The 27,773-nt window shown below is 48.6% G+C and overlaps 1 protein-coding gene across 1 annotated transcript in view; it reads right to left on the bottom strand.

The window, feature by feature from the left end:
* Nucleotides 1-253: 253 nt before the first annotated feature.
* Nucleotides 254-27,773, bottom strand: part of PPM1G (protein phosphatase, Mg2+/Mn2+ dependent 1G) — a 50,801-nt gene continuing 23,281 nt past the window's right edge. The window contains exons 6-10 of the mRNA XM_083178987.1: nucleotides 19,418-19,528; nucleotides 17,760-17,994; nucleotides 11,709-11,838; nucleotides 9,576-9,663; nucleotides 254-1,172 (exon numbers count right to left, since the gene is read on the bottom strand). Of these exons, the coding sequence (XP_083035113.1) occupies nucleotides 984-1,172; nucleotides 9,576-9,663; nucleotides 11,709-11,838; nucleotides 17,760-17,994; nucleotides 19,418-19,528 (753 nt within the window). The 3' untranslated portion in view covers nucleotides 254-983. The remainder of the gene's footprint in view (nucleotides 1,173-9,575; nucleotides 9,664-11,708; nucleotides 11,839-17,759; nucleotides 17,995-19,417; nucleotides 19,529-27,773) is intronic.

Genomic DNA, 27,773 nt, shown 5'->3' with positions numbered 1-27,773 from the left:
TGATGAGGAGGCCATTGTAGAAGGTGATGGTGTACCCTCAAGTGATGACATCTAGAACCCTGTGGTAGATTAGCACCAAACATTTGCAAATTGAAGCAGGTGGCCCCCAAGGTGAGGCTGAGGTTTTGGCTTCAGACTTCTGAGGTGGGTACCAAGCTACCCAGAATTATTTCGGCTTTGACTTGGAACCCTTACCAGAACATAGAACACAAGTGTGAGGCGGAGAATCCAGTCCTGGTCCAACTTACACCACTCCAGATATAATTATGTTTAATCGTCAGTGAATGTATACATGGCAGCTCCCACCCTCAGCACTGCCTATCCTGCCATTCATTGTAAAGTGGGCAGCCCCCCCCACACGGACACGTCCCCACCAGCAGGCAGTCAGCCAGACCACACATGGATTTATAAAAAGGCATGTTAAAATTTGTCCACAAGTTCCAGGGGCCAAAAATTTAACTAGATTCATGGAATGATTACAAAATTATACACAAATCTTCTTCAACACTGCTCCCCAACCCAGACCCACCCGCTCCTGACCCGAGCAACGCCCGCCAACTACCCCACCCACTCCTGACCCGAGCAACACGCGCCAGGAACATCAACCACTCCTAACATGAGTGATACTTGCCAGCTACCCCACCCGCTCCTGACTTGAGCGATGCCCACCAGCAACATCAACCGCTCCTGACCCAAGCCACACCCGCCAGCTACCCGAACCGCTTCTGAACCAAGCAATGCCGTCAGCTACCCCAACCACTTCTGAACCAAGCAACACCCGCCAACTACCCCAACCGCTCCTGACCCGAGCAACACCCGCCAACTACCCCAACCGCTCCTGACCCGAGCAACACCCACCGACTTCGCCTAGAAAGCAAACAACTTTGTACAGTGGTTTTCTGAACCAAAAGAACACAAAAAATATATAATACTCGTAAAAGTCTGCGGAGGTGACAGTTCAGTGCTGGCGGCACCACCGCCAGCTAATCCCGCTTGGCTTTCTTGCTAACATCTTTGCAGTGGTCACTGGCAGTTCCTGCATCATCCAGTTTCCGCTTGCTGGCCTCAGAGGCGCTGTGTGAGAAGGGCTGGAAGCGAACAATAATGCAGGTCATGTTGTCACATCCTGTCCCATCGCCAGAGGTATCCGGCGCCAAACACTGGTCCAGAAGCTGTGGGGACAGAATGGGAGGAAGTGAGGTGGGGAATGGGTAGACAAAAAAGTATTTATGTCTTTGGCGCTAGGGACCAGGTGCTGTATTTTGTTCCCCTGCAGCCACCACAAAAGAGGATTGCCAACCTCTAAAAGAAACAAAGTATGCGAAGAAAATTGCGGGGCGCTCAAGGGTGAACAAGAAATATGAAAATTTATTAAAAACAAAACACAATAATAATAACAATAAACATACAATGCATTTAAAATCACAGTAAATGGTGCACCATTATACCTAACTCTGGGATTTGTTCTCATAAATCAATCAATTGAGTCCCAATGCAATTCCTGATAAGGACTACAAATGTCCAAATTGGCAGTTGTGGTTCTCAAATATAAACTGTAGGGCACATTGGTTTTTGTACCAGAAAGCGCTGATGGATTCTGTGGGTGCCCGTGCAAGTGGAGGGCAAGGACTTCTGTCGGGTGATTGGGTGACAGTGTCCGTCCTGCCTCCACTGTGTGCTGGTTGCACGGCACTGTACACAGTTAATGCGGTCAGTACTTGATAAGATTGCGCCGCAGCGCTAGCTCACCCCTGGATGCTGCTCGGCTGTGTTCGCAGGATCAGCCTTGGGGATTGTCCCGATAGCAGCCGCCTCCTTCGCTGCAGACTTCCAGGCTAGAAAGCTCACACGGCGCTCTGTCACTGCGTCCGTGAAGACAGTGTGTGTCTGCGATGGGTAAAAGAGGCAGGATCGGCTCTGATGGTATAGGTGAGTCGGCAGCAGGGGTGTCCTTCTTTGATGTCCTTTTGGGGAACGCGTTTCGCCGCACACAGGGCGGCTTTCTCAACCAGAATATGGAGACATCCTCCCTGACCTGCCTTAAATGCTGGTCTCATTAATTCACCCAGGTGTTCCTCGTTGATTAGACACCTATACAGCCCTGTAGGTCTCGCTTGTAGTTTCCCACTTTGTAATATATTCTCTGTGGGAATGTGAACTTTTCTCTTACGTTTAAGTAACCTTTTATAGTTTCACTTTTAATTTCATTTAAGCATTGCATGTTTGTAACAGAAAACTTAATAACTGCAGATATTCAATTTCCATAAGAGCGTATAAAACACATATATAACAATTGTATAAAAAAAGATGTATTACTATAGCGGATAGACTCATGCTGGCTAATTAGTGTGCACAATATAATTGACATATGAGTGGGTAGACAGGTATCGGGCATAACTATAGATAGTACGCTAGATGAGCATATATTATCATAATTACTAGACTCAACTGCAGCCCCTATATGGCGTTTACATAAGAGACATATATAACTGTTTCTGATTTTATTAATCATAACCTTTTTAGTGCGGTTATAACCACTGTCCTCACAGCAGTATGTTTTAATGTTAAAATATCATTAGATTCATTAAGGTGGAGATAAATGATAACCAAATCGGATAGCGAATAGCAAAAACCAAACAAACAATTACTAATACTAACAAACCATTGAAAAAAACAATATTACGAATAATTATAATGTTTTTATCTTATTTAATAGAGAGATTTTTTAGAGAAATTCTTTGATCAATCAGCAGTGGTCGATAAATATGCATATGTGAATTAAATAGATAATCAGAATTTATACATACACAATAAGGATGAATTATTGATTATGTAGCCATTTGAAAAATGCATGGAATATTAATGGTATTAATAATATTAAAAAAAATCTAAAAAATTTTTTTTTAATAAAATTATTAGTATAATAAATAAATAATCAATAATGAATAATAGATGATATCCATACATAGTATTGATATCGCTAATGGTACTACTATTTATCAATAGGGGATGTTTGAGAATAAATCGAACCTGTATGTACATATATACGGGGGACACAGAGCTTCTAATTCCCATATATGTTGAATTCAGTGGGATATTGTTTAGAATAGAGATGCAATGAGGTTTCCTATGAGAACAAGACACATGTGCAAACCCCATTGGGTCTGTTTAGCCAATTGTTCGCATAGGAATTTCCCCAGTTTGATGCATAGGGTTGGATATTGGGGTAGGAGAAAAAAAGAGAGAGGAGAAAGAGGAGGGGAATTCAATGCAAACCTGACTCAGAGTGCACTCTAAGGTGCAAGGTGAATAGCGAGGGGATTATTTTAAAGGTGTTATTCTTCCAGTTTTCTATCTCAAATGAATTCCAGATCTATATTATCGTTCAGGCCTTGGGGTTTAAGGGACTGCAATTTAAGAATCCATGCTGCCTCCTGTCTACACAGAGTCCTAAAACGATCCCCACCACGATTAGTTACTTTGACCTGTTCAAGTCCAATCACCAGCATTCCTTTGGGGTTGCTGTTATGCATTTCAAAGTAGTGTCTGGGCACACTATGATTCATTTGCTTAGTAAGGATATTTCTCCTATGTTCTGTTACTCTGTTTTTCAGTTGGCGTGTGGTCCGTCCAACATAATACTTCTGGCACGGACATATTAAAAGATACACCACATAACATGTGGCACAGTTGATAAACGATTCTATTTCGAAAGATTTTCTTGAGACCGAGGCCTCAACTGTCCGTCTCTTATTGCAAACATGATCGCAAGTAAGGCATCTGGCATGATTGCATCTAAAGAAACCCACAACTTCTGGTCCCACTATGGTTCTTTGTGTGGATTTAGCTTTATCCTGTTCCCTAACCTTAAGCATACTTGGGGCTAGAATGTTTTTAAGACTCTGGGCCTTTTTAAAGATAATAGGGGGTTGTACTTCAAGATTGGTTTTCAATATGGGGTCAGTGCTGAGTAGTTTGTAATTCCTTTTAAGGATTGATGCAATTTTACCAGCTGCTACATTGTGTGTAGACACAAAAAAGGGGGTTTTGTTTTCAAAGCTAGTTGATAACTTTTTATTTTTATTCTTATTTTTATTTTTATCCTTTTTAAGCATTTCTTCTCTTTTGAGGTTTCCAGAATAGATAGAGGCTTCTTCTAAAACTTTTTGTGGATATCCTCGGTTTTTAAATTCACCCAGTAGAACTGTGGCTTGTTCTTTAAACTGAGTGTCTGAGGTGCAGTTCCTGCGGATTCTGTGCAGCTGACTCTTCGGCACGTTATTAAGCCAGCTTTTTTTATGATTGCTGGAATAAGGGATAAAGCTGCACACGTCTACAGGTTTCTTGTAACTAGCAACCGTAACTCTGCCCTCCACCACCTCCACCAGAATATCAAGAAAATTAATTTGTGTTGGATGGTGTGTGCACGTGAAGGATAAACCAAAATCATTAGTGTTCAAGTAAGAAACAAAATCTGAAATAGATAAAGGATCGCCGTGCCAAATAAAGAACAGGTCGTCGATATAGCGACCATAGAGGACCAGGTTCGCCGCATAGTTCCCCTCCCACACAAATTCCTCCTCAAAAGCCCCCATGTATAAATTTGCAAAACTAGGGGCGAACCTGGTCCCCATCGCTGTACCGAGGACCTGTAAGTAGTGACAGTGCTCAAACAGAAAATAATTGTGAGTGAGAAAAAAATTTATGGAATCTAATATAAATTTACGCCTCTCCCCTGAAATGTCCTCATCTGTATCAAGAAATTTGGAAACTACCTCTACATCTTTTTGGTGTGGGATATTGGTATTAAGTGCCTGGACATCACAGGTCACAAAATGATATCCAGGATCCCATTGGAGGCCTTCAACCAACTGGATAAATCCAGTGGTGTCCCGTATATGGGATTTCAGGGAAGAGGCGTGTGACTGAAGGAAACTATCTACAAACTGTGACAAATTAGATGTTAAACCCCCAATCCCCGAAATAATAGGTCGCCCTGGTGGATCATGCAGTGTTTTATGAATCTTGGGGAGGTGATAAAAGATAGGAGTGACTGGATGGGGTGTGTGCAGAAAATCAAACTCATTTTTGTTAATAGCATTTCCTTCTAATGCTCCCTGTAAAAGCTCCAATAGTTCCTTTTTGAACATGGGTGTAGGGTCTTTTAGAAGGGTCTTATAAAAAGCCTCATCGAAGAGTCAGCTGCACAGAATCCGCAGGAACTGCACCTCAGACACTCAGTTTAAAGAACAAGCCACAGTTCTACTGGGTGAATTTAAAAACCGAGGATATCCACAAAAAGTTTTAGAAGAAGCCTCTATCTATTCTGGAAACCTCAAAAGAGAAGAAATGCTTAAAAAGGATAAAAATAAAAATAAGAATAAAAACAAAAATAAAAAGTTATCAACTAGCTTTGAAAACAAAACCCCCTTTTTTGTGTCTACACACAATGTAGCAGCTGGTAAAATTGCATCAATCCTTAAAAGGAATTACAAACTACTCAGCACTGACCCCATATTGAAAACCAATCTTGAAGTACAACCCCCTATTATCTTTAAAAAGGCCCGGAGTCTTAAAAACATTCTAGCCCCAAGTATGCTTAAGGTTAGGGAACAGGATAAAGCTAAATCCACACAAAGAACCATAGTGGGACCAGAAGTTGTGGGTTTCTTTAGATGCAATCATGCCAGATGCCTCACTTGCGATCATGTTAGCAATAAGAGACGGACAGTTGAGGCCTCGGTCTCAAGAAAATCTTTCGAAATAGAATCGTTTATCAACTGTGCCACATGTTATGTGGTGTATCTTTTAATATGTCCGTGCCAGAAGTATTATGTTGGACGGACCACACGCCAACTGAAAAACAGAGTAACAGAACATAGGAGAAATATCCTTACTAAGCAAATGAATCATAGTGTGCCCAGACACTACTTTGAAATGCATAACAGCAACCCCAAAGGAATGCTGGTGATTGGACTTGAACAGGTCAAAGTAACTAATCGTGGTGGGGATCGTTTTAGGACTCTGTGTAGACAGGAGGCAGCATGGATTCTTAAATTGCAGTCCCTTAACCCCTTCACGACATTGCCTTTTAAGGTAATTTTTTTTTTTTTTTTTCCTCCTTGCGTTCAAATAAGCGTAACTTTTTTAATTTTCCGGCTATATAGACACATGAGGGCTTTTTTTTTGCAGGACAAGTTGTACTTTTTAATGGTACCATTTACTATACCGTATAATATTCTGGGGAATCAGGAAATAATTCAATGTGGGGTAAAAAGAAAAAAAAACGCAATTCCACAATTTTGCGCTGGTTACGGTTTTTTTGGAGTTCATAGTTCGTTTAAAATGATGGGTTATCTTTATTCTATGGGTCGTTACGATTCCGGTAATACCAAACTTATATAGTTTTCGTTACGTTTTACGACTAAAAAAAAAAATAGAATATGTTACGGTTTTTCGAATTTGCGTCGCGTCGCCATGTTCTGCGGCTTATAACTTTTTTATTTTTCCACCTACGGACCTGGGTGAGGGCTCATTTTTTGCGGGCTGAAGTGTACTTTTTAATTAATACCATTATGGGATATGGGCGACTTTCTGATCTCTTTTAGCTATTTTTTTTTTGGGTAGGCGATGCGACCAAAAAACGTAGTTTTGGCGTTGGGGATTATTTTCCGTTTACGCCTTTAACCGTGCGGGATAACTAATGTTATATTTTAATAGATCGGACTTTTAGGAACGCGGCGATACCAAATATGTTTATTTTTTTATTTTTTATTTATTTTTATTTGGGAAATGGGGAAAGGGGGGTGATTTGAACTTTTAATATTTTTTTATTTTTTTTTATTTTTAAACTTTTTTTTTTTTTTACTACAAGGCCCCCTAGTGTACTTGACCACTAGGGGGCGCGATCGCCTGTACTAGGTTCAGCCATAGAGCTCTATGGCTGAACGTAGTGATTTTATGCACTTCCTATTACATCCTGCCTGAGGCAGGATGTAATAGGTATGCATACACGGCCAGCACAGGGGTCTACATTAGACCCCTGGCTACCATGGCAACCGATCTGCACCCTCCGATCTCGCTGCGGGGGGCCCCGATCGGCGCCGGAGGGGGGCGCCCCCCCTCCGATCAGCTATTTAAGCACTGCGGGCGCTTTGCCCGCGGTGCTTAAAGGGTTAAACGGCCACGATCGGCGAACTCGCCGCTCGTGGCCGTGAGAGCAGGGACCTGGCTGTAATATACAGCCATTACCTGCTCTCTTTCAAGCCAGCTCACTCCGTGAGCTGGCTTGATTCCCCCGCAACCGACATATGACGTATATATACGTCATATGTCGTGAAGGGGTTAAACCCCAAGGCCTGAACGATAATATAGATCTGGAATTCATTTGAGATAGAAAACTGGAAGAATAACACCTTTAAAATAATCCCCTCGCTATTCACCTTGCACCTTAGAGTGCACTCTGAGTCAGGTTTGCATTGAATTCCCCTCCTCTTTCTCCTCTCTCTTTTTTTCTCCTACCCCAATATCCAACCCTATGCATCAAACTGGGGAAATTCCTATGCGAACAATTGGCTAAACAGACCCAATGGGGTTTGCACATGTGTCTTGTTCTCATAGGAAACCTCATTGCATCTCTATTCTAAACAATATCCCACTGAATTCAACATATATGGGAATTAGAAGCTCTGTGTCCCCCGTATATATGTACATACAGGTTCGATTTATTCTCAAACATCCCCTATTGATAAATAGTAGTACCATTAGCGATATCAATACTATGTATGGATATCATCTATTATTCATTATTGATTATTTATTTATTATACTAATAATTTTATTAAAAAAAAAATTTTTAGATTTTTTTTAATATTATTAATACCATTAATATTCCATGCATTTTTCAAATGGCTACATAATCAATAATTCATCCTTATTGTGTATGTATAAATTCTGATTATCTATTTAATTCACATATGCATATTTATCGACCACTGCTGATTGATCAAAGAATTTCTCTAAAAAATCTCTCTATTAAATAAGATAAAAACATTATAATTATTCGTAATATTGTTTTTTTCAATGGTTTGTTAGTATTAGTAATTGTTTGTTTGGTTTTTGCTATTCGCTATCCGATTTGGTTATCATTTATCTCCACCTTAATGAATCTAATGATATTTTAACATTAAAACATACTGCTGTGAGGACAGTGGTTATAACCGCACTAAAAAGGTTATGATTAATAAAATCAGAAACAGTTATATATGTCTCTTATGTAAACGCCATATAGGGGCTGCAGTTGAGTCTAGTAATTATGATAATATATGCTCATCTAGCGTACTATCTATAGTTATGCCCGATACCTGTCTACCCACTCATATGTCAATTATATTGTGCACACTAATTAGCCAGCATGAGTCTATCCGCTATAGTAATACATCTTTTTTTATACAATTGTTATATATGTGTTTTATACGCTCTTATGGAAATTGAATATCTGCAGTTATTAAGTTTTCTGTTACAAACATGCAATGCTTAAATGAAATTAAAAGTGAAACTATAAAAGGTTACTTAAACGTAAGAGAAAAGTTCACATTCCCACAGAGAATATATTACAAAGTGGGAAACTACAAGCGAGACCTACAGGGCTGTATAGGTGTCTAATCAACGAGGAACACCTGGGTGAATTAATGAGACCAGCATTTAAGGCAGGTCAGGGAGGATGTCTCCATATTCTGGTTGAGAAAGCCGCCCTGTGTGCGGCGAAACGCGTTCCCCAAAAGGACATCAAAGAAGGACACCCCTGCTGCCGACTCACCTATACCATCAGAGCCGATCCTGCCTCTTTTACCCATCGCAGACACACACTGTCTTCACGGACGCAGTGACAGAGCGCCGTGTGAGCTTTCTAGCCTGGAAGTCTGCAGCGAAGGAGGCGGCTGCTATCGGGACAATCCCCAAGGCTGATCCTGCGAACACAGCCGAGCAGCATCCAGGGGTGAGCTAGCGCTGCGGCGCAATCTTATCAAGTACTGACCGCATTAACTGTGTACAGTGCCGTGCAACCAGCACACAGTGGAGGCAGGACGGACACTGTCACCCAATCACCCGACAGAAGTCCTTGCCCTCCACTTGCACGGGCACCCACAGAATCCATCAGCGCTTTCTGGTACAAAAACCAATGTGCCCTACAGTTTATATTTGAGAACCACAACTTCCAATTTGGACATTTGTAGTCCTTATCAGGAATTGCATTGGGACTCAATTGATTGATTTATGAGAACAAATCCCAGAGTTAGGTATAATGGTGCACCATTTACTGTGATTTTAAATGCATTGTATGTTTATTGTTATTATTATTGTGTTCGGGAATGGGTAGACACACAGATAGGCAGTGAGTGCACACAGGATTTGGGGGGGCAGATAGGGAGGAGAGGGGTAGGCAGTGAGGCAGGGCACACGGGGGATGGGGAGACATATAGATAGGGAGCAGGGGGTAGGCAGTGAGACCACACATATGGATGAGGGGGGTACATGGGGGATGGGGGCTTGCAGATGCCCCCAGGGCAACTCACCTCCTCCACTATAGAAGACAGGGAGACAGGTTCCTGCTTTATCCTCTCTTGGATGAAGTCCACTACCTCCTGACTGCTCATTACATTCCTGAAAGAGATCCATACATAAGACCAGTACCAAAGCGCCAGAACCTCCGCACCGCACCAGAGCTACAGCACCATAACCACTGCACAGCACCAGAGCTACAGAGCCATAACCACTGCACAGCGCCAGAACTGCCTCACCATGACACAACCTCCTGACTGCTCATTACATTCCTGAAAGAGATCCATACATAAGACCAGTACCAAAGCGCCAGAACCTCGCACCGCACCAGAGCTACAGCACCATAACCACTGCACAGCGCCAGAACTACAGAGCCATAACCACTGCACAGCGCCAGAACTGCCTCACCATGACAGAACCTCCTGACTGCTCATTACATTCCTGAAAGAGATCCATACATAACTTTATACAAAGATTGACAGTAGCTACTTGCGCTCACAAAAGAGGTTGCTGCTGGGGGTAACCACAAAAAATTGGGATACCAAACCCAAAGAAATACACCAAAAGGCACCAAGATATGGAACTCCTCAGCGCTAACTCCGGAAATTTTCGTGATCCCCTTTACTGTAAGTGGGGGGAGAAAGGTATTCTCCAAACATGTGGAAAAAAGAAAAGACAACCCGATTCTTTCATTAATGTAGGTCTGTGTCTAGCATTTCACGGGTACTGAATCCCAGACAGACTCACCTAGTCAAGCTAGGAGATGTTCACGTAAAGGTTTCTTTTCAAGCTGTCATCACATATAACAAAGATAATAAAACTCACCAGGGGGCAGTGCCCTGTTTTCATCCAAAGGTTTCTTTTATTGTGTCATCCAACAAGCCAGGAACATATGGATCATCCCAAAAAACTTTTATTCCATTAAAAGCAGGACATCCACCCTCCCACTGTACCGGACTTTTCCTTTCCCACCCGGAATGAGAAAGTGAGGGTCCAGGTTCAGCAGTGCCAAACCCACCGCACGGCGCCAGAACCTCCGCACAGCACCAGAGCTACAGTGCCAAACCCACCGCACCAGAGCTACAGAGCGCCATAACCTCCGCACAGCGCCAAACCCACCGCACCAGAGCTACAGAGCGCCATAACCTCCGCACAGCGCCAGAGCTACAGTGCCAAACCCACCGCACCAGAGCTACAGAGCGCCATAACCTCCGCACAGCACCAGAGCTACAGTGCCAAACCCACTGCACCAGAGCTACAGTACCAAACCCACCGCACCAGAGCTACAGCGCCAGAGCTACAGTGCCAAACCCACCGCACCAGAGCTACAGCGCCATAACCTCCGCATAGCGCCAGAGCTACAGTGCCAAACCCACCGTGCCAGAGCTACAGCGCCAGAGCTACAGTGCCAAACCCACCGCACCAGAGCTACAGCGCCATAACCTCCTCACAGAGCCAGAGCTACAGTGCCAAACCCACCGCACCAGTACCACAGCGCCAGAACCTCCGCACCGCACAAGAGCTACAGCACCATAACCACTGCACAGCGCCATAACCACTGCACAGCGCCAGAGCTAGAGTGCCAAACCCACCGCACCAGAGCTACAGCGCCATAACTTCTGAACAGCACCAGAGCTACAGCGCCAGAACTGCCTCACCATGACAGAACCTCCTGACTGCTCATTACATTCCTGAAAGAGATCCATACATAAGACCAGTACCAAAGCGCCACACCGCACCAGAGCTACAGCGCCATAACCACTGCACAGCGCCAGAACCTCCGCACAGCACCAGAGCTACAGCGCCATAACCACTGCACAGCGCCAGAACCTCCGCACAGCACCAGAGCTACAGTGCCAAACCCACCACACCAGAGCTACAGAGCGCCATAACCTCCGCACAGTGCCAGAGCTACAGTGCCAAACCCACCGCACCAGAGCTACAGCGCCATAACCACTGCACAGCACCAGAGCTACAGTGCCAAACCCACCACACCAGAGCTACAGCGCCAGAGCTACAGTGCCAAACCCACCGCACCAGAGCTACAGCGCCATAACTTCTGAACCGCACCAGAGCTACAGCGCCATAACCACTGCACAGTGCCAGAACCGCCTCACCAGACCCACGGCACACCAGGTGGCACTCACCAGATTCCATCACAGGCGATGACCATGAAATCGTGCTCCTCGTTCAGGGTCAGGACTTTGATATCAGGCAGCGCGGAGATCATCTGTTCCTCTGCAGGCAGATTACGGTTCCTCTTATAGAAGTGATCACCTGGAGACAATGAGAGGAGAGCAGACACTGTAGCGGTGACATTTCCTTATTGGTTATAGACCAACAGCAATCGCCTTAATAGCTACATACGACAGCGCAGCTTACCCATCTTAGTGCCCCCTGCAGGCGATAGGCCAGTGAGACAGACTGAGTGGGCGGGGTCCCCATCCCAAGATAGAGACTCTGTGAGAATGTGACACCCCTGCGTCTCGGGAATGGGTTGGTATCTACTCCAGCACCTGCGACTGGGGGTAAGGCAGGATCCATGCAACATGTAGTCTGGCACCAGAGGGCTGTGAGGGCAGATACCTGGGAGAGAGTGGTCCTGGCACCACAGGGCTGTGAGGGTATATACCTGGGAGAGAGTGGTCCTGGCACCGCAGGGCAGATACCCAGGAGAGAGGTCCTGGCACCACAGGGCTGTGAGGGTATATACCTGGGAGAGCGTGGTCCTGGCACCGCAGGGCAGATACCCAGGAGAGAGGTCCTGGCACCACAGGGCTGTGAGGGCAGATACCTGGGAGAGAGTGGTCCTGGCACCACAGAGCTGTGAGGGTATATACCCGGGGGAGAGCGGTCCTGGTACTGCAGGGCAGATTCCTAGGAGAGAGAGGTCCTGGCACCACAGGGCTGTGAGGGCAGATACCTGGGAGAGAGCGGTCCTGGTACTGCAGGGCTGTGAGGGTATATACCCGGGAGAGCGGTCCCGGCACCCCGCTTAAATAGCCTGCAGCCCGTCCCTGCCTGTGTGCACGGGGAAGCTCAGCGCCACCATAGATGGCGATGCCTGGCGCTTCCCTGGCAGCGGCAACCCAGGAGAGAGGTCCTGGCACCACCCCCTTTCATGACATCAGAGGCCCGGGATTGCCCACAACAGTGAAATTGCCACCGTGCAGCAGCACCCTGCCCGCTACAGTTCCTAGAAGGAACACAATTATGGTGTGTGGTATAATGTGTAAGAGGCATTACAGTGTGTGCCATAATGTGTCAGTACGACAGAATATGTAATGGACAGAGTATGACTATGTTTAATGGGCATTATCCTAGTGCAGTGTGCAATTTTTTTATATATATTTTTTGTTGTTTCTAATCTAAAATGTGCCATAAAAAAAAAAAAATCCTTGAGTGAACACTAAATAACCTGGGTCTAGTGTGTAGTGAGACCAGTCCTATCCGGGCACTGGGATCATAGATCACCGTCAGATAACCAGTCTGTATACAGTCCCGCAGGCACCGTATATAACACAGAAGTAAACCCACCCCCCCCAGATAACCAGTCTGTACAGTCCTGCAGACACCGTATATAACACAGAAGTTCCCCCAAGATAACCAGTCTGTATACAGTCCCACAGACACCGTATATAGCACAGAAGTAACCCCCCCCCCCAGATAACCAGTCTGTACAGTCCCGCAGACACCATATATAGCACAGAAGTACCCCCCCAGATAACCAGTCTGTATACAGTCCCGCAGACACCATATATAACACAGAAGTACCCCCCCCAGATAACCAGTCTGTATACAGTCCCGCAGACACCATATATAACACAGAAGTCCCCCCCCCCCCGATAACCAGTCTGTACAGTCCCGCAGACACCGTATATAACACAGAAGTACCCCCCCCCCATATAACCAGTCTGTACAGTCCCGCAGACACCATATATAACACAGAAGTACCTCCCCCATATAACCAGTCAGTACAGTCCCGCAGACACCGTATATAACACAGAAGTACCCCCCAGATAACCAGTCTGTACAATCCCGCAGACACCATATATAACACAGAAGTACCCCCCCCCCATATAACCAGTCTGTACAGTCCCGCAGACACCATATATAACACAGAAGTACCCCCCCATATAACCAGTCTGTACAGTCCCGCAGACACCGTATATAACACAGAAGTACCCCCCCATATAACCAGTCTGTACAGTCCCGCAGACACCGTATATAACACAGAAGTACCCCCCCCCCCCCATATAACCAGTCTGTAAAATCCCGCAGACACCATATATAACACAGAAGTACCTCCCCCATATAACCAGTCTGTACAGTCCCGCAGACACCATATATAACACAGAAGTATCCCCCCCATATAACCAGTCTGTACAGTCCCGCAGACACCATATATAACACAGAAGTACCTCCCAGATAACCAGTCTGTACAGTCCCGCAGACACCGTATATAACACAGAAGTACCCCCCAGATAACCAGTCTGTACAGTCCCTCAGACACCATATATAACACAGAAGTACCCCCCCCATATAACCAGTCTGTATAGTCCCGCATACACCGTATATAACACAGAAGTACCTCCCCCAGATAACCAGTCTGTACAGTCCCGCAGACACCCTATATAACACAGAAGTACCTCCCCCAGATAACCAGTCTGTATACAGTCCTGCAGACACCGCATATAACACAGAAGTACCTCCCCCAGATAACCAGTCTGTATACAGTCCCGCAGACACCGCATATAACACAGAAGTACCTCCCCATATAACCAGTCTGTACAGTCCCGCAGACACCGCATATAACACAGAAGTACCCCCCAGATAACCAGTCTGTACAGTCCCTCAGACACCATATATAACACAGAAGTACCCCCCCCCCCCCATATAACCAAACTGTATAGTCCCGCATACACCGTATATAACACAGAAGTACCTCCCCCAGATAACCAGTCTGTACAGTCCCGCAGACACCACATATAACACAGAAGTACCTCCCCCAGATAACCAGTCTGTATACAGTCCCGCAGACACCACATATAACACAGAAGTACCTCCCCCAGATACCCAGTCTGTATACAGTCCTGCAGACACCGCATATAACACAGAAGTACCTCCCCCAGATAACCAGTCTGTATACAGTCCCGCAGACACCGCATATAACACAGAAGTACCTCCCCAGATAACCAGTCTGTACAGTCCTGCAGACACCGTATATAACACAGAAGTACCCCCCAGATAACCAGTCTGTACAGTCCCACAGACACCATATATAACACAGAAGTACCTCCCCCAGATAACCAGTCTGTATACAGTCCTGCAGACACCGCATATAACACAGAAGTACCCCCCCAGATAACCAGTCTGTACAGTCCCGCAGACACCGTATATAACACAGAAGTACCTCCCCCCGATAACCAGTCTGTACAGTCCTGCACACACCGTATATATCACATAAGTACCTCCCCCAGATAACCAGTCTGTACAGTCCTGCAGACACCGTATATAACACAGAAGTACCCCCCCCCCCATATAACCAGTCTGTACAGTGCCGCAGACACCATATATAACACAGAAGTACCCCCCAGATAACCAGTCTGTACAATCCCGCAGACACCATATATAACACAGAAGTAACCCCCCCCCCAGATAACCAGTCTGTACAGTCCCGCAGACACCATATATAGAACAGAAGTACCCCCCCAGATAACCAGTCTGTATACAGTCCCGCAGACACCATATATAACACAGAAGTACCCCCCCCCCCCCAGATAACCAGTCTGTATACAGTCCCGCAGACACCGTATATATCACAGAAGTCCCCCCCCCCCCCGATAACCAGTCTGTACAGTCCCGCAGACACCGTATATAACACAGAAGTACCCCCCCCCATATAACCAGTCTGTACAGTCCCGCAGACACCATATATAACACAGAAGTACCTCCCCCATAACCAGTCAGTGCAGTCCCGCAGACACCGTATATAACACAGAAGTACCCCCCAGATAACCAGTCTGTACAATCCCGCAGACACCGTACATAACACAGAAGTACCCCCCCCCCATATAACCAGTCTGTACAGTCCCGCAGACACCATATATAACACAGAAGTACCCCCCCACATAACCAGTCTGTACAGTCCCGCAGACACCGTATATAACACAGAAGTACCCCCCCCCATATAACCAGTCTGTACAATCCCGCAGACACAATATATAACACAGAAGTACCTCCCCCATATAACCAGTCTGTACAGTCCCGCAGACACCATATATAACACAGAAGTACCCCCCCCCCCAGATAACCAGTCTGTATACAGTCCCGCAGACACCGTATATATCACAGAAGTCCCCCCCCCCCCCCGATAACCAGTCTGTACAGTCCCGCAGACACCGTATATAACACAGAAGTACCCCCCCATATAACCAGTCTGTACAGTCCCGCAGACACCATATATAACACAGAAGTACCCCCCCCCCAGATAACCAGTCTGTATAGAGTCCCGCAGAAACCATATATAACACAGAAGTACCCCCCCCCCCAGACAACCAGTCTGTACAGTCCCGCAGACACCGTATATAACACAGAAGTACCCCCCCATATAACCAGTCTGTACAGTCCCGCAGACACCATATATAACACAGAAGTACCTCCCAGATAACCAGTCTGTACAGTCCCGCAGACACCGTATATAACACAGAAGTACCCCCCAGATAACCAGTCTGTACAGTCCCGCAGACACCATATATAACACAGAAGTACCCCCCCCCCATATAACCAGTCTGTATAGTCCCGCATACACCGTATATAACACAGAAGTACCTCCCCCAGATAACCAGTCTGTACAGTCCCGCAGACACCCTATATAACACAGAAGTACCTCCCCCAGATAACCAGTCTGTATACAGTCCCGCAGACACCGCATATAACACAGAAGTACCTCCCCCAGATAACCAGTCTGTATACAGTCCCGCAGACACCACATATAACACAGAAGTACCTCCCCATATAACCAGTCTGTACAGTCCCGCAGACACCGCATATAACACAGAAGTACCCCCCCAGATAACCAGTCTGTACAGTCCTGCAGACACCGTATATAACACAGAAGTACCCCCCAGATAACCAGTCTGTACAGTCCCGCAGACACCATATATAACACAGAAGTACCCCCCCCCATATAACCAGTCTGTACAATCCCGCAGACACCATATATAACACAGAAGTACCCCCCCCATATAACCTGTCTGTACAGTCCCGCAGACACCATATATAACACAGAAGTACCTCCCCCATATAACCAGTCTGTACAGTCCCGCAGACACCGTATATAACACAGAAGTACCTCCCCATATAACCAGTCTGTAAAGTCCCGCAGACACTGTATATAACACAGAAGTACCTCCCCATATAACCAGTCTGTACAGTCCCGCAGACACCGTATATAACACAGAAGTACCCCCCCAGATAACCAGTCTGTACAGTCCCGCAGACACCATATATAACACAGAAGTACCCCCCATATAACCAGTCTGTATAGTCCCGCAGACACCATATATAACACAGAAGTACCCCCCCATAAAACCAGTCTGTACAGTCCCACAGAAACCGTATATAACACAGAAGTACCCCCCCCAGATAACCAGTCTGTACAGTCCCGCAGACACCGTATATAACACAGAAGTACCCCCCTCCATATAACCAGTCTGTACAGTCCCGCAGACACCGTATATAACACAGAAGTACCCCCCCATATAACCAGTCTGTACAGTCCCGCAGACACCATATATAACACAGAAGTACCCCCCCCCCAGATAACCAGTCTGTATAGAGTCCCGCAGAAACCATATATAACACAGAAGTACCCCCCCCCCCAGACAACCAGTCTGTACAGTCCCGCAGACACCGTATATAACACAGAAGTACCCCCCCATATAACCAGTCTGTACAGTCCCGCAGACACCGTATATAACACAGAAGTACCCCCCCAGATAACCAGTCTGTACAGTCCCGCAGACACCGTATATAACACAGAAGTACCCCCATATAACCAGTCTGTACAGTCCCGCAGACACCATATATAACACAGAAGTACCCCCCCCAGATAACCAGTCTGTACAGTCCCGCAGACACCGCATATAACACAGACGTACCTCCCCAACCCCCCAGATAAGTCCCTGCCAGCTTACCTATAGCTCGGGAAAGGTTGAGTCCTCCATTAACGCGCCCGTCCATAGTAACTTTGCCTCCTGCGTTCTTAATGCGCGCTAGCTCCAGCTCATCTTCTGGTTTGTGATCATAGGACATGTCCACGGCTTTCCCCCGCTCTGACACCACACATCGCGAGTCTCCAGCATTGGCCACAATCAGCTGCTTCCCCCTGATCAGAGCGACCACGGCCGTCGTACCGCTGTCTGAGCCAGGCTATGGAGAAAGCGCCACTTATTATACACAGCTACAAGGAACATCGCACGTCAGACGATGATAGCATCCGCCAATTACCACCAGCAACATGGGGCAGGGAGTAATGAGGTGCGAGTCCGGTGGGATCAGTCAGAGCCGCATTGTAAATGTATGCCCCAAATTCAGCTGGCATCCCGCATGGCCAACAGACTCTCACCACAATACACCCAGCCTATACAGTCACATAATAGCCCCCCAGAGACACCGACAGGTAATAGCCCCCAGCAATAACCCTCATCCCCAGAGACACCGGCAGGTAATAGCCCCCCAGCAATCACCCTCATCCCCAGAGACACCGGCAGATAATAGCCCCCCAGCAATCACCCTCATCCCCAGAGACACCGGCAGGTAATAGCCCCCCAGCAATAACCCTCATCCCCAGAGACACCGGCAGGTAATAGCCCCCAGCAATAACCCTCATCCCCAGAGACACCGGCAGGTAATAGCCCCCAGCAATTACCCTGATCCCCAGAGACACCGGTAGGTAATAGCCCCCAGTAATCACCCTCATCCCCAGAGACACCGGCAGGTAATAGCCCCCAGCAATTAACCTCATCCCCAGAGACAGCGGCAGGTAATAGCCCCCCAGCAATCACCCTCATCCCCAGGACACTGGCAGATAATAGCCCCCCAGCAATCATCCTCATCCCCAGAGACACCGGCAGGTAATAGCCCCCAGCAATCACCCTCATCCCCAGAGACACCGGCAGGTAATAGCCCCCAGCAATCACCCTCATCCCCAGGACACCGGCAGGTAATAGCCCCCAGCAATCACCCTCATCCCCAGGACACCGGCAGGTAGGAGCCCCCAGCAATCACCCTCATCCCCAGAGACACCGGCAGGTAATAGCCCCCAGCAATCACCCTCATCCCCAGAGACACCGGCAGGTAATAGCCCCCAGCAATCACCCTCATCCCCAGAGACACCGGCAGGTAATAGCCCCCCAGCAATCACCCTCATCCCCAGAGACACCGGCAGGTAATAGCCCCCCAGCAATCACCCTCATCCCCAGAGACACCGGCAGATAATAGCCCCCCAGAAATCACCCTCATCCCCAGAGACACCGGCAGGTAATAGCCCCCCAGCAATCACCCTCATCCCCAGAGACACCGGCAGGTAATAGCCCCCAGCAATAACCCTCATCCCCAGAGACACCGGCAGATAATAGCCCCCAGCAATTACCCTGATCCCCAGAGACACAGACGGGTAATAGCCCCCAGCAATCACCCTCATCCCCAGAGACACAGACGGGTAATAGCCCCCAGCCGTGTACTGTGTGACATACATGACAAATCCCTGAAGGCCAGATCACACATTCTTACATACAGTGCTTAGAACACTGTCAGTGCATCTCCGTACTCCGTGTACAGAACAGTCACTCACCTCCTCTTTCCCATCCATGCCGGGCATCATCTCTTCCTCTTCCTCCTCAGCATCCTCCACATCCTCGCTGTCCTCCTCTTCCTCACTGCTGTAGTCCTCCTCGCTGCACTCCTATGGGATGGGGCAACAGGACTATCAGCTGTTACACATCAATAGTATGCAGATTATCAGTAGTCTGTATAATGCCACACGGTGCCTTAGTGTCGCCCCCTCCCCCCCCCCCCCCCCCCATACATGTGACCACTACACATTGTATCCCCCCTGTATAATACCACACGGTTCCTTAGTGTCACCCCTCCCCCATACATGTGGCCACTACGCATTGTACACCCCTGTATAATACCACACGGTGCCTTAGTGTCACCCCCTCCCCCATACATGTGACCACTACACATTGTATACCCCTGTATAATACCACACGGTGCCTTAGTGTCACCCCCTCCCCCCATACATGTGGCCACTACACATTGTATTCCCCCCGTATAATACCACACGGTGCCTTAGTGTCACCCCCTCCCCCATACATGTGACCACTACACATTGTATACCCCCGTATAATACCACACGGTTCCTTAGTGTCGCCCCTCCCCCATACATGTGGCCACTACGCATTGTATACCCCCGTATAATACCACACGGTTCCTTAGTGTCGCCCCTCCCCCATACATGTGGCCACTACGCATTGTATACCCCCGTATAATACCACACGGTGCCTTAGTGTCGCCCCCTCCCCCATACATGTGGCCACTACACATTGTATTCCCCCTGTATAATACCACACGGTGCCTTAGTGTCACCCCCTCCCCCATACATGTGGCCACTACACATTGTACACCCCTGTATAATACCACACGGTGCCTTAGTGTCGCCCCCTCCCCCATACATGTGGCCACTACACATTGTATTCCCCCTGTATAATACCACACGGTGCCTTAGTGTCACCCCCTCCCCCATACATGTGGCCACTACACATTGTACACCCCTGTATAATACCACACGGTGCCTTAGTGTCACCCCCTCCCCCATACATGTGGCCACTACACATTGTATACCCGCGTATAATACCACACGGTGCCTTAGTGTCGCCCCCTCCCCCATACATGTGACCACTACGCATTGTACACCCCTGTATAATACCACACGGTGCCTTAGTGTCACCCCCCTCCCCCATACATGTGGCCACTACACATTGTATACCCCCTGTATAATACCACACGGTGCCTTAGTGTCACCCCCTCCCCCATACATGTGGCCACTACACATTGTATACCCGCGTATAATACCACACGGTGCCTTAGTGTCGCCCCCTCCCCCATACATGTGGCCACTACACATTGTATACCCCCGTATAATACCACACGGTGCCTTAGTGTCACCCCCCCCCCCCCATACATGTGACCACTACACATTGTTTACCCCCCGTATAATACCACACGGTGCCTTAGTGTCGCCCCCTCCCCCATACATGTGGCCACTACACATTGTACACCCCTGTATAATACCACACGGTGCCTTAGTGTCACCCCCTCCCCCATACATGTGGCCACTACACATTGTATTCCCCCTGTATAATACCACACGGTGCCTTAGTGTCGCCCCTCCCACCATACATGTGACCACTACACATTGTATTCCCCCTGTATAATACCACACGGTGCCTTAGTGTCACCCCCTCCCCCCCCATACATGTGGCCACTACACATTGTATTCCCCCCGTACAATACCACACGGTGCCTTAGTGTCGCCCCCTCCCCCATACATGTGGCCACTACACATTGTACACCCCGTATAATACCACACGGTGCCTTAGTGTCACCCCCTCCCCCATACATGTGGCCACTACACATTGTATACCCCCTGTATAATACCACACGGTGCCTTAGTGTCGCCCCCTCCCCCATACATGTGGCCACTACACATTGTACACCCCGTATAATACCACACGGTGCCTTAGTGTCACCCCCTCCCCCATACATGTGGCCACTACACATTGTATACCCCCCGTATAATACCACACGGTGCCTTAGTGTCGCCCCCTCCCCCATACATGTGGCCACTACACATTGTACACCCCCGTACAATACCACACGGTGCCTTAGTGTCACCCCCTCCCCCATACATGTGGCCACTACACATTGTATACCCCGTATAATACCACACGGTGCCTTAGTGTCGCCCCCTCTCCCCATACATGTGGCCACTACACATTGTATACCCCTGTATAATACCACACGGTGCCTTAGTGTCACCCCTCCCCCATACATGTGGCCACTACGCATTGTATACCCCCGTATAATACCACACGGTGCCTTAGTGTCGCCCCCCCCCCTCCCCATACATGTGACCACTACACATTGTATACCCGCGTATAATACCACACGGTGCCTTAGTGTCACCCCCTCTCCCCATACATGTGGCCAGTACACATTGTACACCCCCGTATAATACCACACGGTGCCTTAGTGTCACCCCCTCCCCCATACATGTGGCCACTACACATTGTACACCCCTGTATAATACCACACGGTGCCTTAGTGTCGCCCCCTCCCCCACATACATGTGACCACTACACATTGTATACCCCTGTATAATACCACACGGTGCCTTAGTGTCACCCCCTCCCCCATACATGTGGCCACTACACATTGTATACCCCCGTATAATACCACACGGTGCCTTAGTGTCACCCCCTCCCCCCATACATGTGACCACTACACATTGTATACCCCTGTATAATACCACACGGTGCCTTAGTGTCACCTCCTCCCACCATACATGTGACCACTACACATTGTATACCCCTGTATAATACCACACGGTGCCTTAGTGTCACCTCCCCCCCCATACATGTGGCCACTACACATTGTATTCCCCCTGTATAATACCACACGGTGCCTTAGTGTCACCCCCTCCCCCATACATGTGGCCACTACACATTGTACACCCCGTATAATACCACACGGTTCCTTAGTGTCACCCCCTCCCCCATACATGTGGCCACTACACATTGTATACCCCGTATAATACCACACGGTGCCTTAGTGTCACCCCCTCCCCCATACATGTGGCCACTACACATTGTATACCCGCGTATAATACCACACGGTGCCTTAGTGTCACCCCCTCTCCCATACATGTGGCCACTACACATTGTATACCCGCGTATAATACCACACGGTGCCTTAGTGTCACCCCCTCTCCCCATACATGTGACCACTACACATTGTATACCCCCGTATAATACCACACGGTGCCTTAGTGTCACCCCCTCCCCCATACATGTGACCACTACACATTGTATACCCCCTGTATAATACCACACGGTGCCTTAGTGTCGCCCCCTCCCCCATACATGTGGCCACTACGCATTGTATACCCGCGTATAATACCACACGGTGCCTTAGTGTCGCCCCCTCCCCCATACATGTGGCCACTACACATTGTATACCCCCGTATAATACCACACGGTGCCTTAGTGTCACCCCCTCTCCCCATACATGTGACCACTACACATTGTATTCCCCCTGTATAATACCACACGGTGCCTTAGTGTCGCCCCCTCCCCCATACATGTGGCCACTACACATTGTATACCCCGTATAATACCACACGGTGCCTTAGTGTCACCCCTCCCCCCCCCATACATGTGGCCACTACACATTGTATTCCCCCTGTATAATACCACACGGTGCCTTAGTGTCGCCCCCTCTCCCCCATACATGTGGCCACTACGCATTGTACACCCCTGTATAATACCACACGGTGCCTTAGTGTCACCCCCTCCCCCATACATGTGGCCACTACACATTGTATTCCCCCTGTATAATACCACACGGTGCCTTAGTGTCACCCCTCCCACCATACATGTGGCCACTACACATTGTACACCCCTGTATAATACCACACGGTGCCTTAGTGTCACCCCTCCCACCATACATGTGGCCACTACACATTGTATACCCCGTATAATACCACACGGTTCCTTAGTGTCGCCCCCTCCCCCCCATACATGTGAGCACTACACATTGTACACCCCCTGTATAATACCACACGGTGCCTTAGTGTCGCCCCCTCCCCCATACATGTGGCCACTACACATTGTATACCCCCTGTATAATACCACACGGTGCCTTAGTGTCACCCCCTCCCACCATACATGTGACCACTACACATTGTATACCCGCGTATAATACCACACGGTGCCTTAGTGTCGCCCCCTCCCCCATACATGTGGCCACTACACATTGTATACCCCCTGTATAATACCACACGGTGCCTTAGTGTCGCCCCCTCCCCCATACATGTGGCCACTACACATTGTATACCCCCTGTATAATACCACACGGTGCCTTAGTGTCACCCCCTCCCCCATACATGTGGCCACTACACATTGTATACCCGCGTATAATACCACACGGTGCCTTAGTGTCGCCCCCTCCCACCATACATGTGACCACTACACATTGTACACCCGCGTATAATACCACACGGTTCCTTAGTGTCACCCCCTCCCCCCCATACATGTGGCCACTACACATTGTATACCCCCGTATAATACCACACGGTGCCTTAGTGTCACCCCCTCCCCCATACATGTGGCCACTACACATTGTATTCCCCCGTATAATACCACACGGTGCCTTAGTGTCGCCCCCTCCCCCATACATGTGGCCACTACACATTGTACACCCGCGTATAATACCACACGGTGCCTTAGTGTCGCCCCCCCCCATACATGTGGCCACTACGCATTGTATACCCCCGTATAATACCACACGGTGCCTTAGTGTCACCCCCTCTCCCCATACATGTGGCCACTACACATTGTATTCCCCCGTATAATACCACACGGTGCCTTAGTGTCACCCCCCCCCCCCCCCATACATGTGGCCACTACACATTGTATACCCCCTGTATAATACCACACGGTGCCTTAGTGTCACCCCCTCCCCCCATACATGTGACCACTACACATTGTATACCCCCTGTATAATACCACACGGTTCCTTAGTGTCGCCCCCTCCCCCACATACATGTGGCCAATACACATTGTATTCCCCCCGTATAATACCACACGGTGCCTTAGTGTCACCTCCCCCACCATACATGTGGTCACTACACATTGTATACCCCCCGTATAATACCACACGGTGCCTTAGTGTCACCCCCTCTCCCCATACATGTGGCCACTACACATTGTATTCCCCCGTATAATACCACACGGTGCCTTAGTGTCACCTCCCCCACCATACATGTGGTCACTACACATTGTATACCCCCCGTATAATACCACACGGTGCCTTAGTGTCACCCCCTCCCCCATACATGTGGCCACTACACATTGTATTCCCCCTGTATAATACCACACGGTGCCTTAGTGTCGCCCCCTCCCCCATACATGTGACCACTACACATTGTACACCCGCGTATAATACCACACGGTGCCTTAGTGTCGCCCCCTCCCCCATACATGTGGCCACTACACATTGTATTCCCCCTGTATAATACCACACGGTGCCTTAGTGTCGCCCCCTCCCCCATACATGTGGCCACTACACATTGTATTCCCCCTGTATAATACCACACGGTGCCTTAGTGTCGCCCCCTCTCCACATACATGTGACCACTACACATTGTATACCCCGTATAATACCACACGGTGCCTTAGTGTCGCCCCCTCCCCCATACATGTGACCACTACACATTGTATACCCCGTATAATACCACACGGTGCCTTAGTGTCACCTCCCCCACCATACATGTGGTCACTACACATTGTATACCCCCCGTATAATACCACACGGTGCCTTAGTGTCGCCCCTCCCACCATACATGTGGCCACTACACATTGTATACCCCCCGTATAATACCACACGGTGCCTTAGTGTCACCTCCCCCACCATACATGTGGTCACTACACATTGTATACCCCCCGTATAATACCACACGGTGCCTTAGTGTCGCCCCTCCCACCATACATCTGGCCACTACACATTGTATACCCCCGTATAATACCACACGGTGCTTTAGTGTCGCCCCCCCCATACATGTGACCACTACACATTGTATTCCCTCTGTATAATAACACACGGTGCCTTAGTGTCACCCCCTCCCCCATACATGTGGCCACTACACATTGTACACCCCTGTATAATACCACACGGTGCCTTAGTGTCGCCCCTCCCCCCTCATACATGTGGCCACTACACATTGTATTCCCCCCGTATAATAACACACGGTGCCTTAGTGTCACCCCCTCCCCCATACATGTGGCCACTACACATTGTATTCCCCCCGTATAATAACACACGGTGCCTTAGTGTCACCCCCTCCCCCATACATGTGGCCACTACACATTGTATACCCCCGTATAATACCACACGGTGCCTTAGTGTCACCCCTCCCACCATACATGTGGCCACTACACATTGTACACCCCTGTATAATACCACACGGTGCCTTAGTGTCGCCCCTCCCCCCTCATACATGTGGCCACTACACATTGTATACCCCCGTATAATACCACACGGTGCCTTAGTGTCGCCCCCTCTCCCCATACATGTGGCCACTACACATTGTACACCCCGTATAATACCACACGGTGCCTTAGTGTCACCCCCTCCCCCATACATGTGGCCACTACACATTGTATTCCCCCGTATAATACCACACGGTGCCTTAGTGTCACCCCTCCCCCATACATGTGGCCACTACACATTGTATACCCGCGTATAATACCACACGGTGCCTTAGTGTCGCCCCCTCCCCCATACATGTGACCACTACACATTGTATACCCCCGTATAATACCACACGGTGCCTTAGTGTCACCCCCTCCCCCATACATGTGGCCACTACACATTGTATACCCCCTGTATAATACCACACGGTGCCTTAGTGTCACCCCTCCCCCATACATGTGGCCACTACACATTGTATACCCCGTATAATACCACACGGTGCCTTAGTGTCGCCCCCTCCCCCCATACATGTGGCCACTACACATTGTATTCCCCCTGTATAATACCACACGGTGCCTTAGTGTCGCCCCCTCCCCCATACATGTGACCACTACACATTGTACACCCCTGTATAATACCACACGGTGCCTTAGTGTCGCCCCCTCCCCCACATACATGTGACCACTACACATTGTATACCCCTGTATAATACCACACGGTGCCTTAGTGTCACCCCCTCCCCCATACATGTGGCCACTACACATTGTATACCCCCGTATAATACCACACGGTGCCTTAGTGTCACCCTCTCCCCCATACATGTGGCCACTACACATTGTATACCCCCCGTATAATACCACACAGTGCCTTAGTGTCACCCCCTCCCCCATACATGTGGCCACTACACATTGTATACCCCCGTATAATACCACACGGTGCCTTAGTGTCACCCCCTCCCCCATACATGTGGCCACTACACATTGTATACCCCCTGTATAATACCACACGGTGCCTTAGTGTCGCCCCTCCCCCCCCATATATGTGGCCACTACACATTGTATACCCCTGTATAATACCACACGGTGCCTTAGTGTCGCCCCTCCCACCATACATGTGACCACTACACATTGTATTCCCCCTGTATAATACCACACGGTGCCTTAGTGTCGCCCCCTCCCCCATACATGTGACCACTACACATTGTATACCCCCGTATAATACCACACGGTGCCTTAGTCCGCCCCCTCCCCCATACATGTGACCACTACACATTGTATTCCCCCTGTATAATACCACACGGTGCCTTAGTGTCGCCCCCTCCCCCATACATGTGACCACTACACATTGTATACCCCCGTATAATACCACACGGTGCTTTAGTGTCGCCCCCTCCCCCCCCCATACATGTGACCACTACACATTGTATTCCCTCTGTATAATACCACACGGTGCCTTAGTGTCACCCCCTCCCCCATACATGTGGCCACTACACATTGTATTCCCCCTGTATAATACCACACGGTGCCTTAGTGTCGCCCCTCCCCCCTCATACATGTGGCCACTACACATTGTATACCCCCGTATAATACCACACGGTGCCTTAGTGTCACCCCCTCCCCCATACATGTGGCCACTACGCATTGTATACCCCGTATAATACCACACGGTGCCTTAGTGTCGCCCCCTCTCCCCATACATGTGGCCACTACACATTGTATACCCGCGTATAATACCACACGGTGCCTTAGTGTCACCCCCTCTCCCCATACATGTGGCCACTACACATTGTACACCCCCGTATAATACCACACGGTGCCTTAGTGTCACCTCCCCCCCCCCCCATACATGTGGCCACTACACATTGTATACCCCTGTATAATACCACACGGTGCCTT

The sequence above is a fragment of the Crinia signifera genome, chromosome 3 (genome assembly GCF_055691185.1).
Source record: "Crinia signifera chromosome 3, ASM5569118v1, whole genome shotgun sequence".
Lineage (NCBI taxonomy): Eukaryota > Metazoa > Chordata > Amphibia > Anura > Myobatrachidae > Crinia > Crinia signifera.
This window is presented reverse-complemented; position numbering and strand designations above follow the sequence as displayed.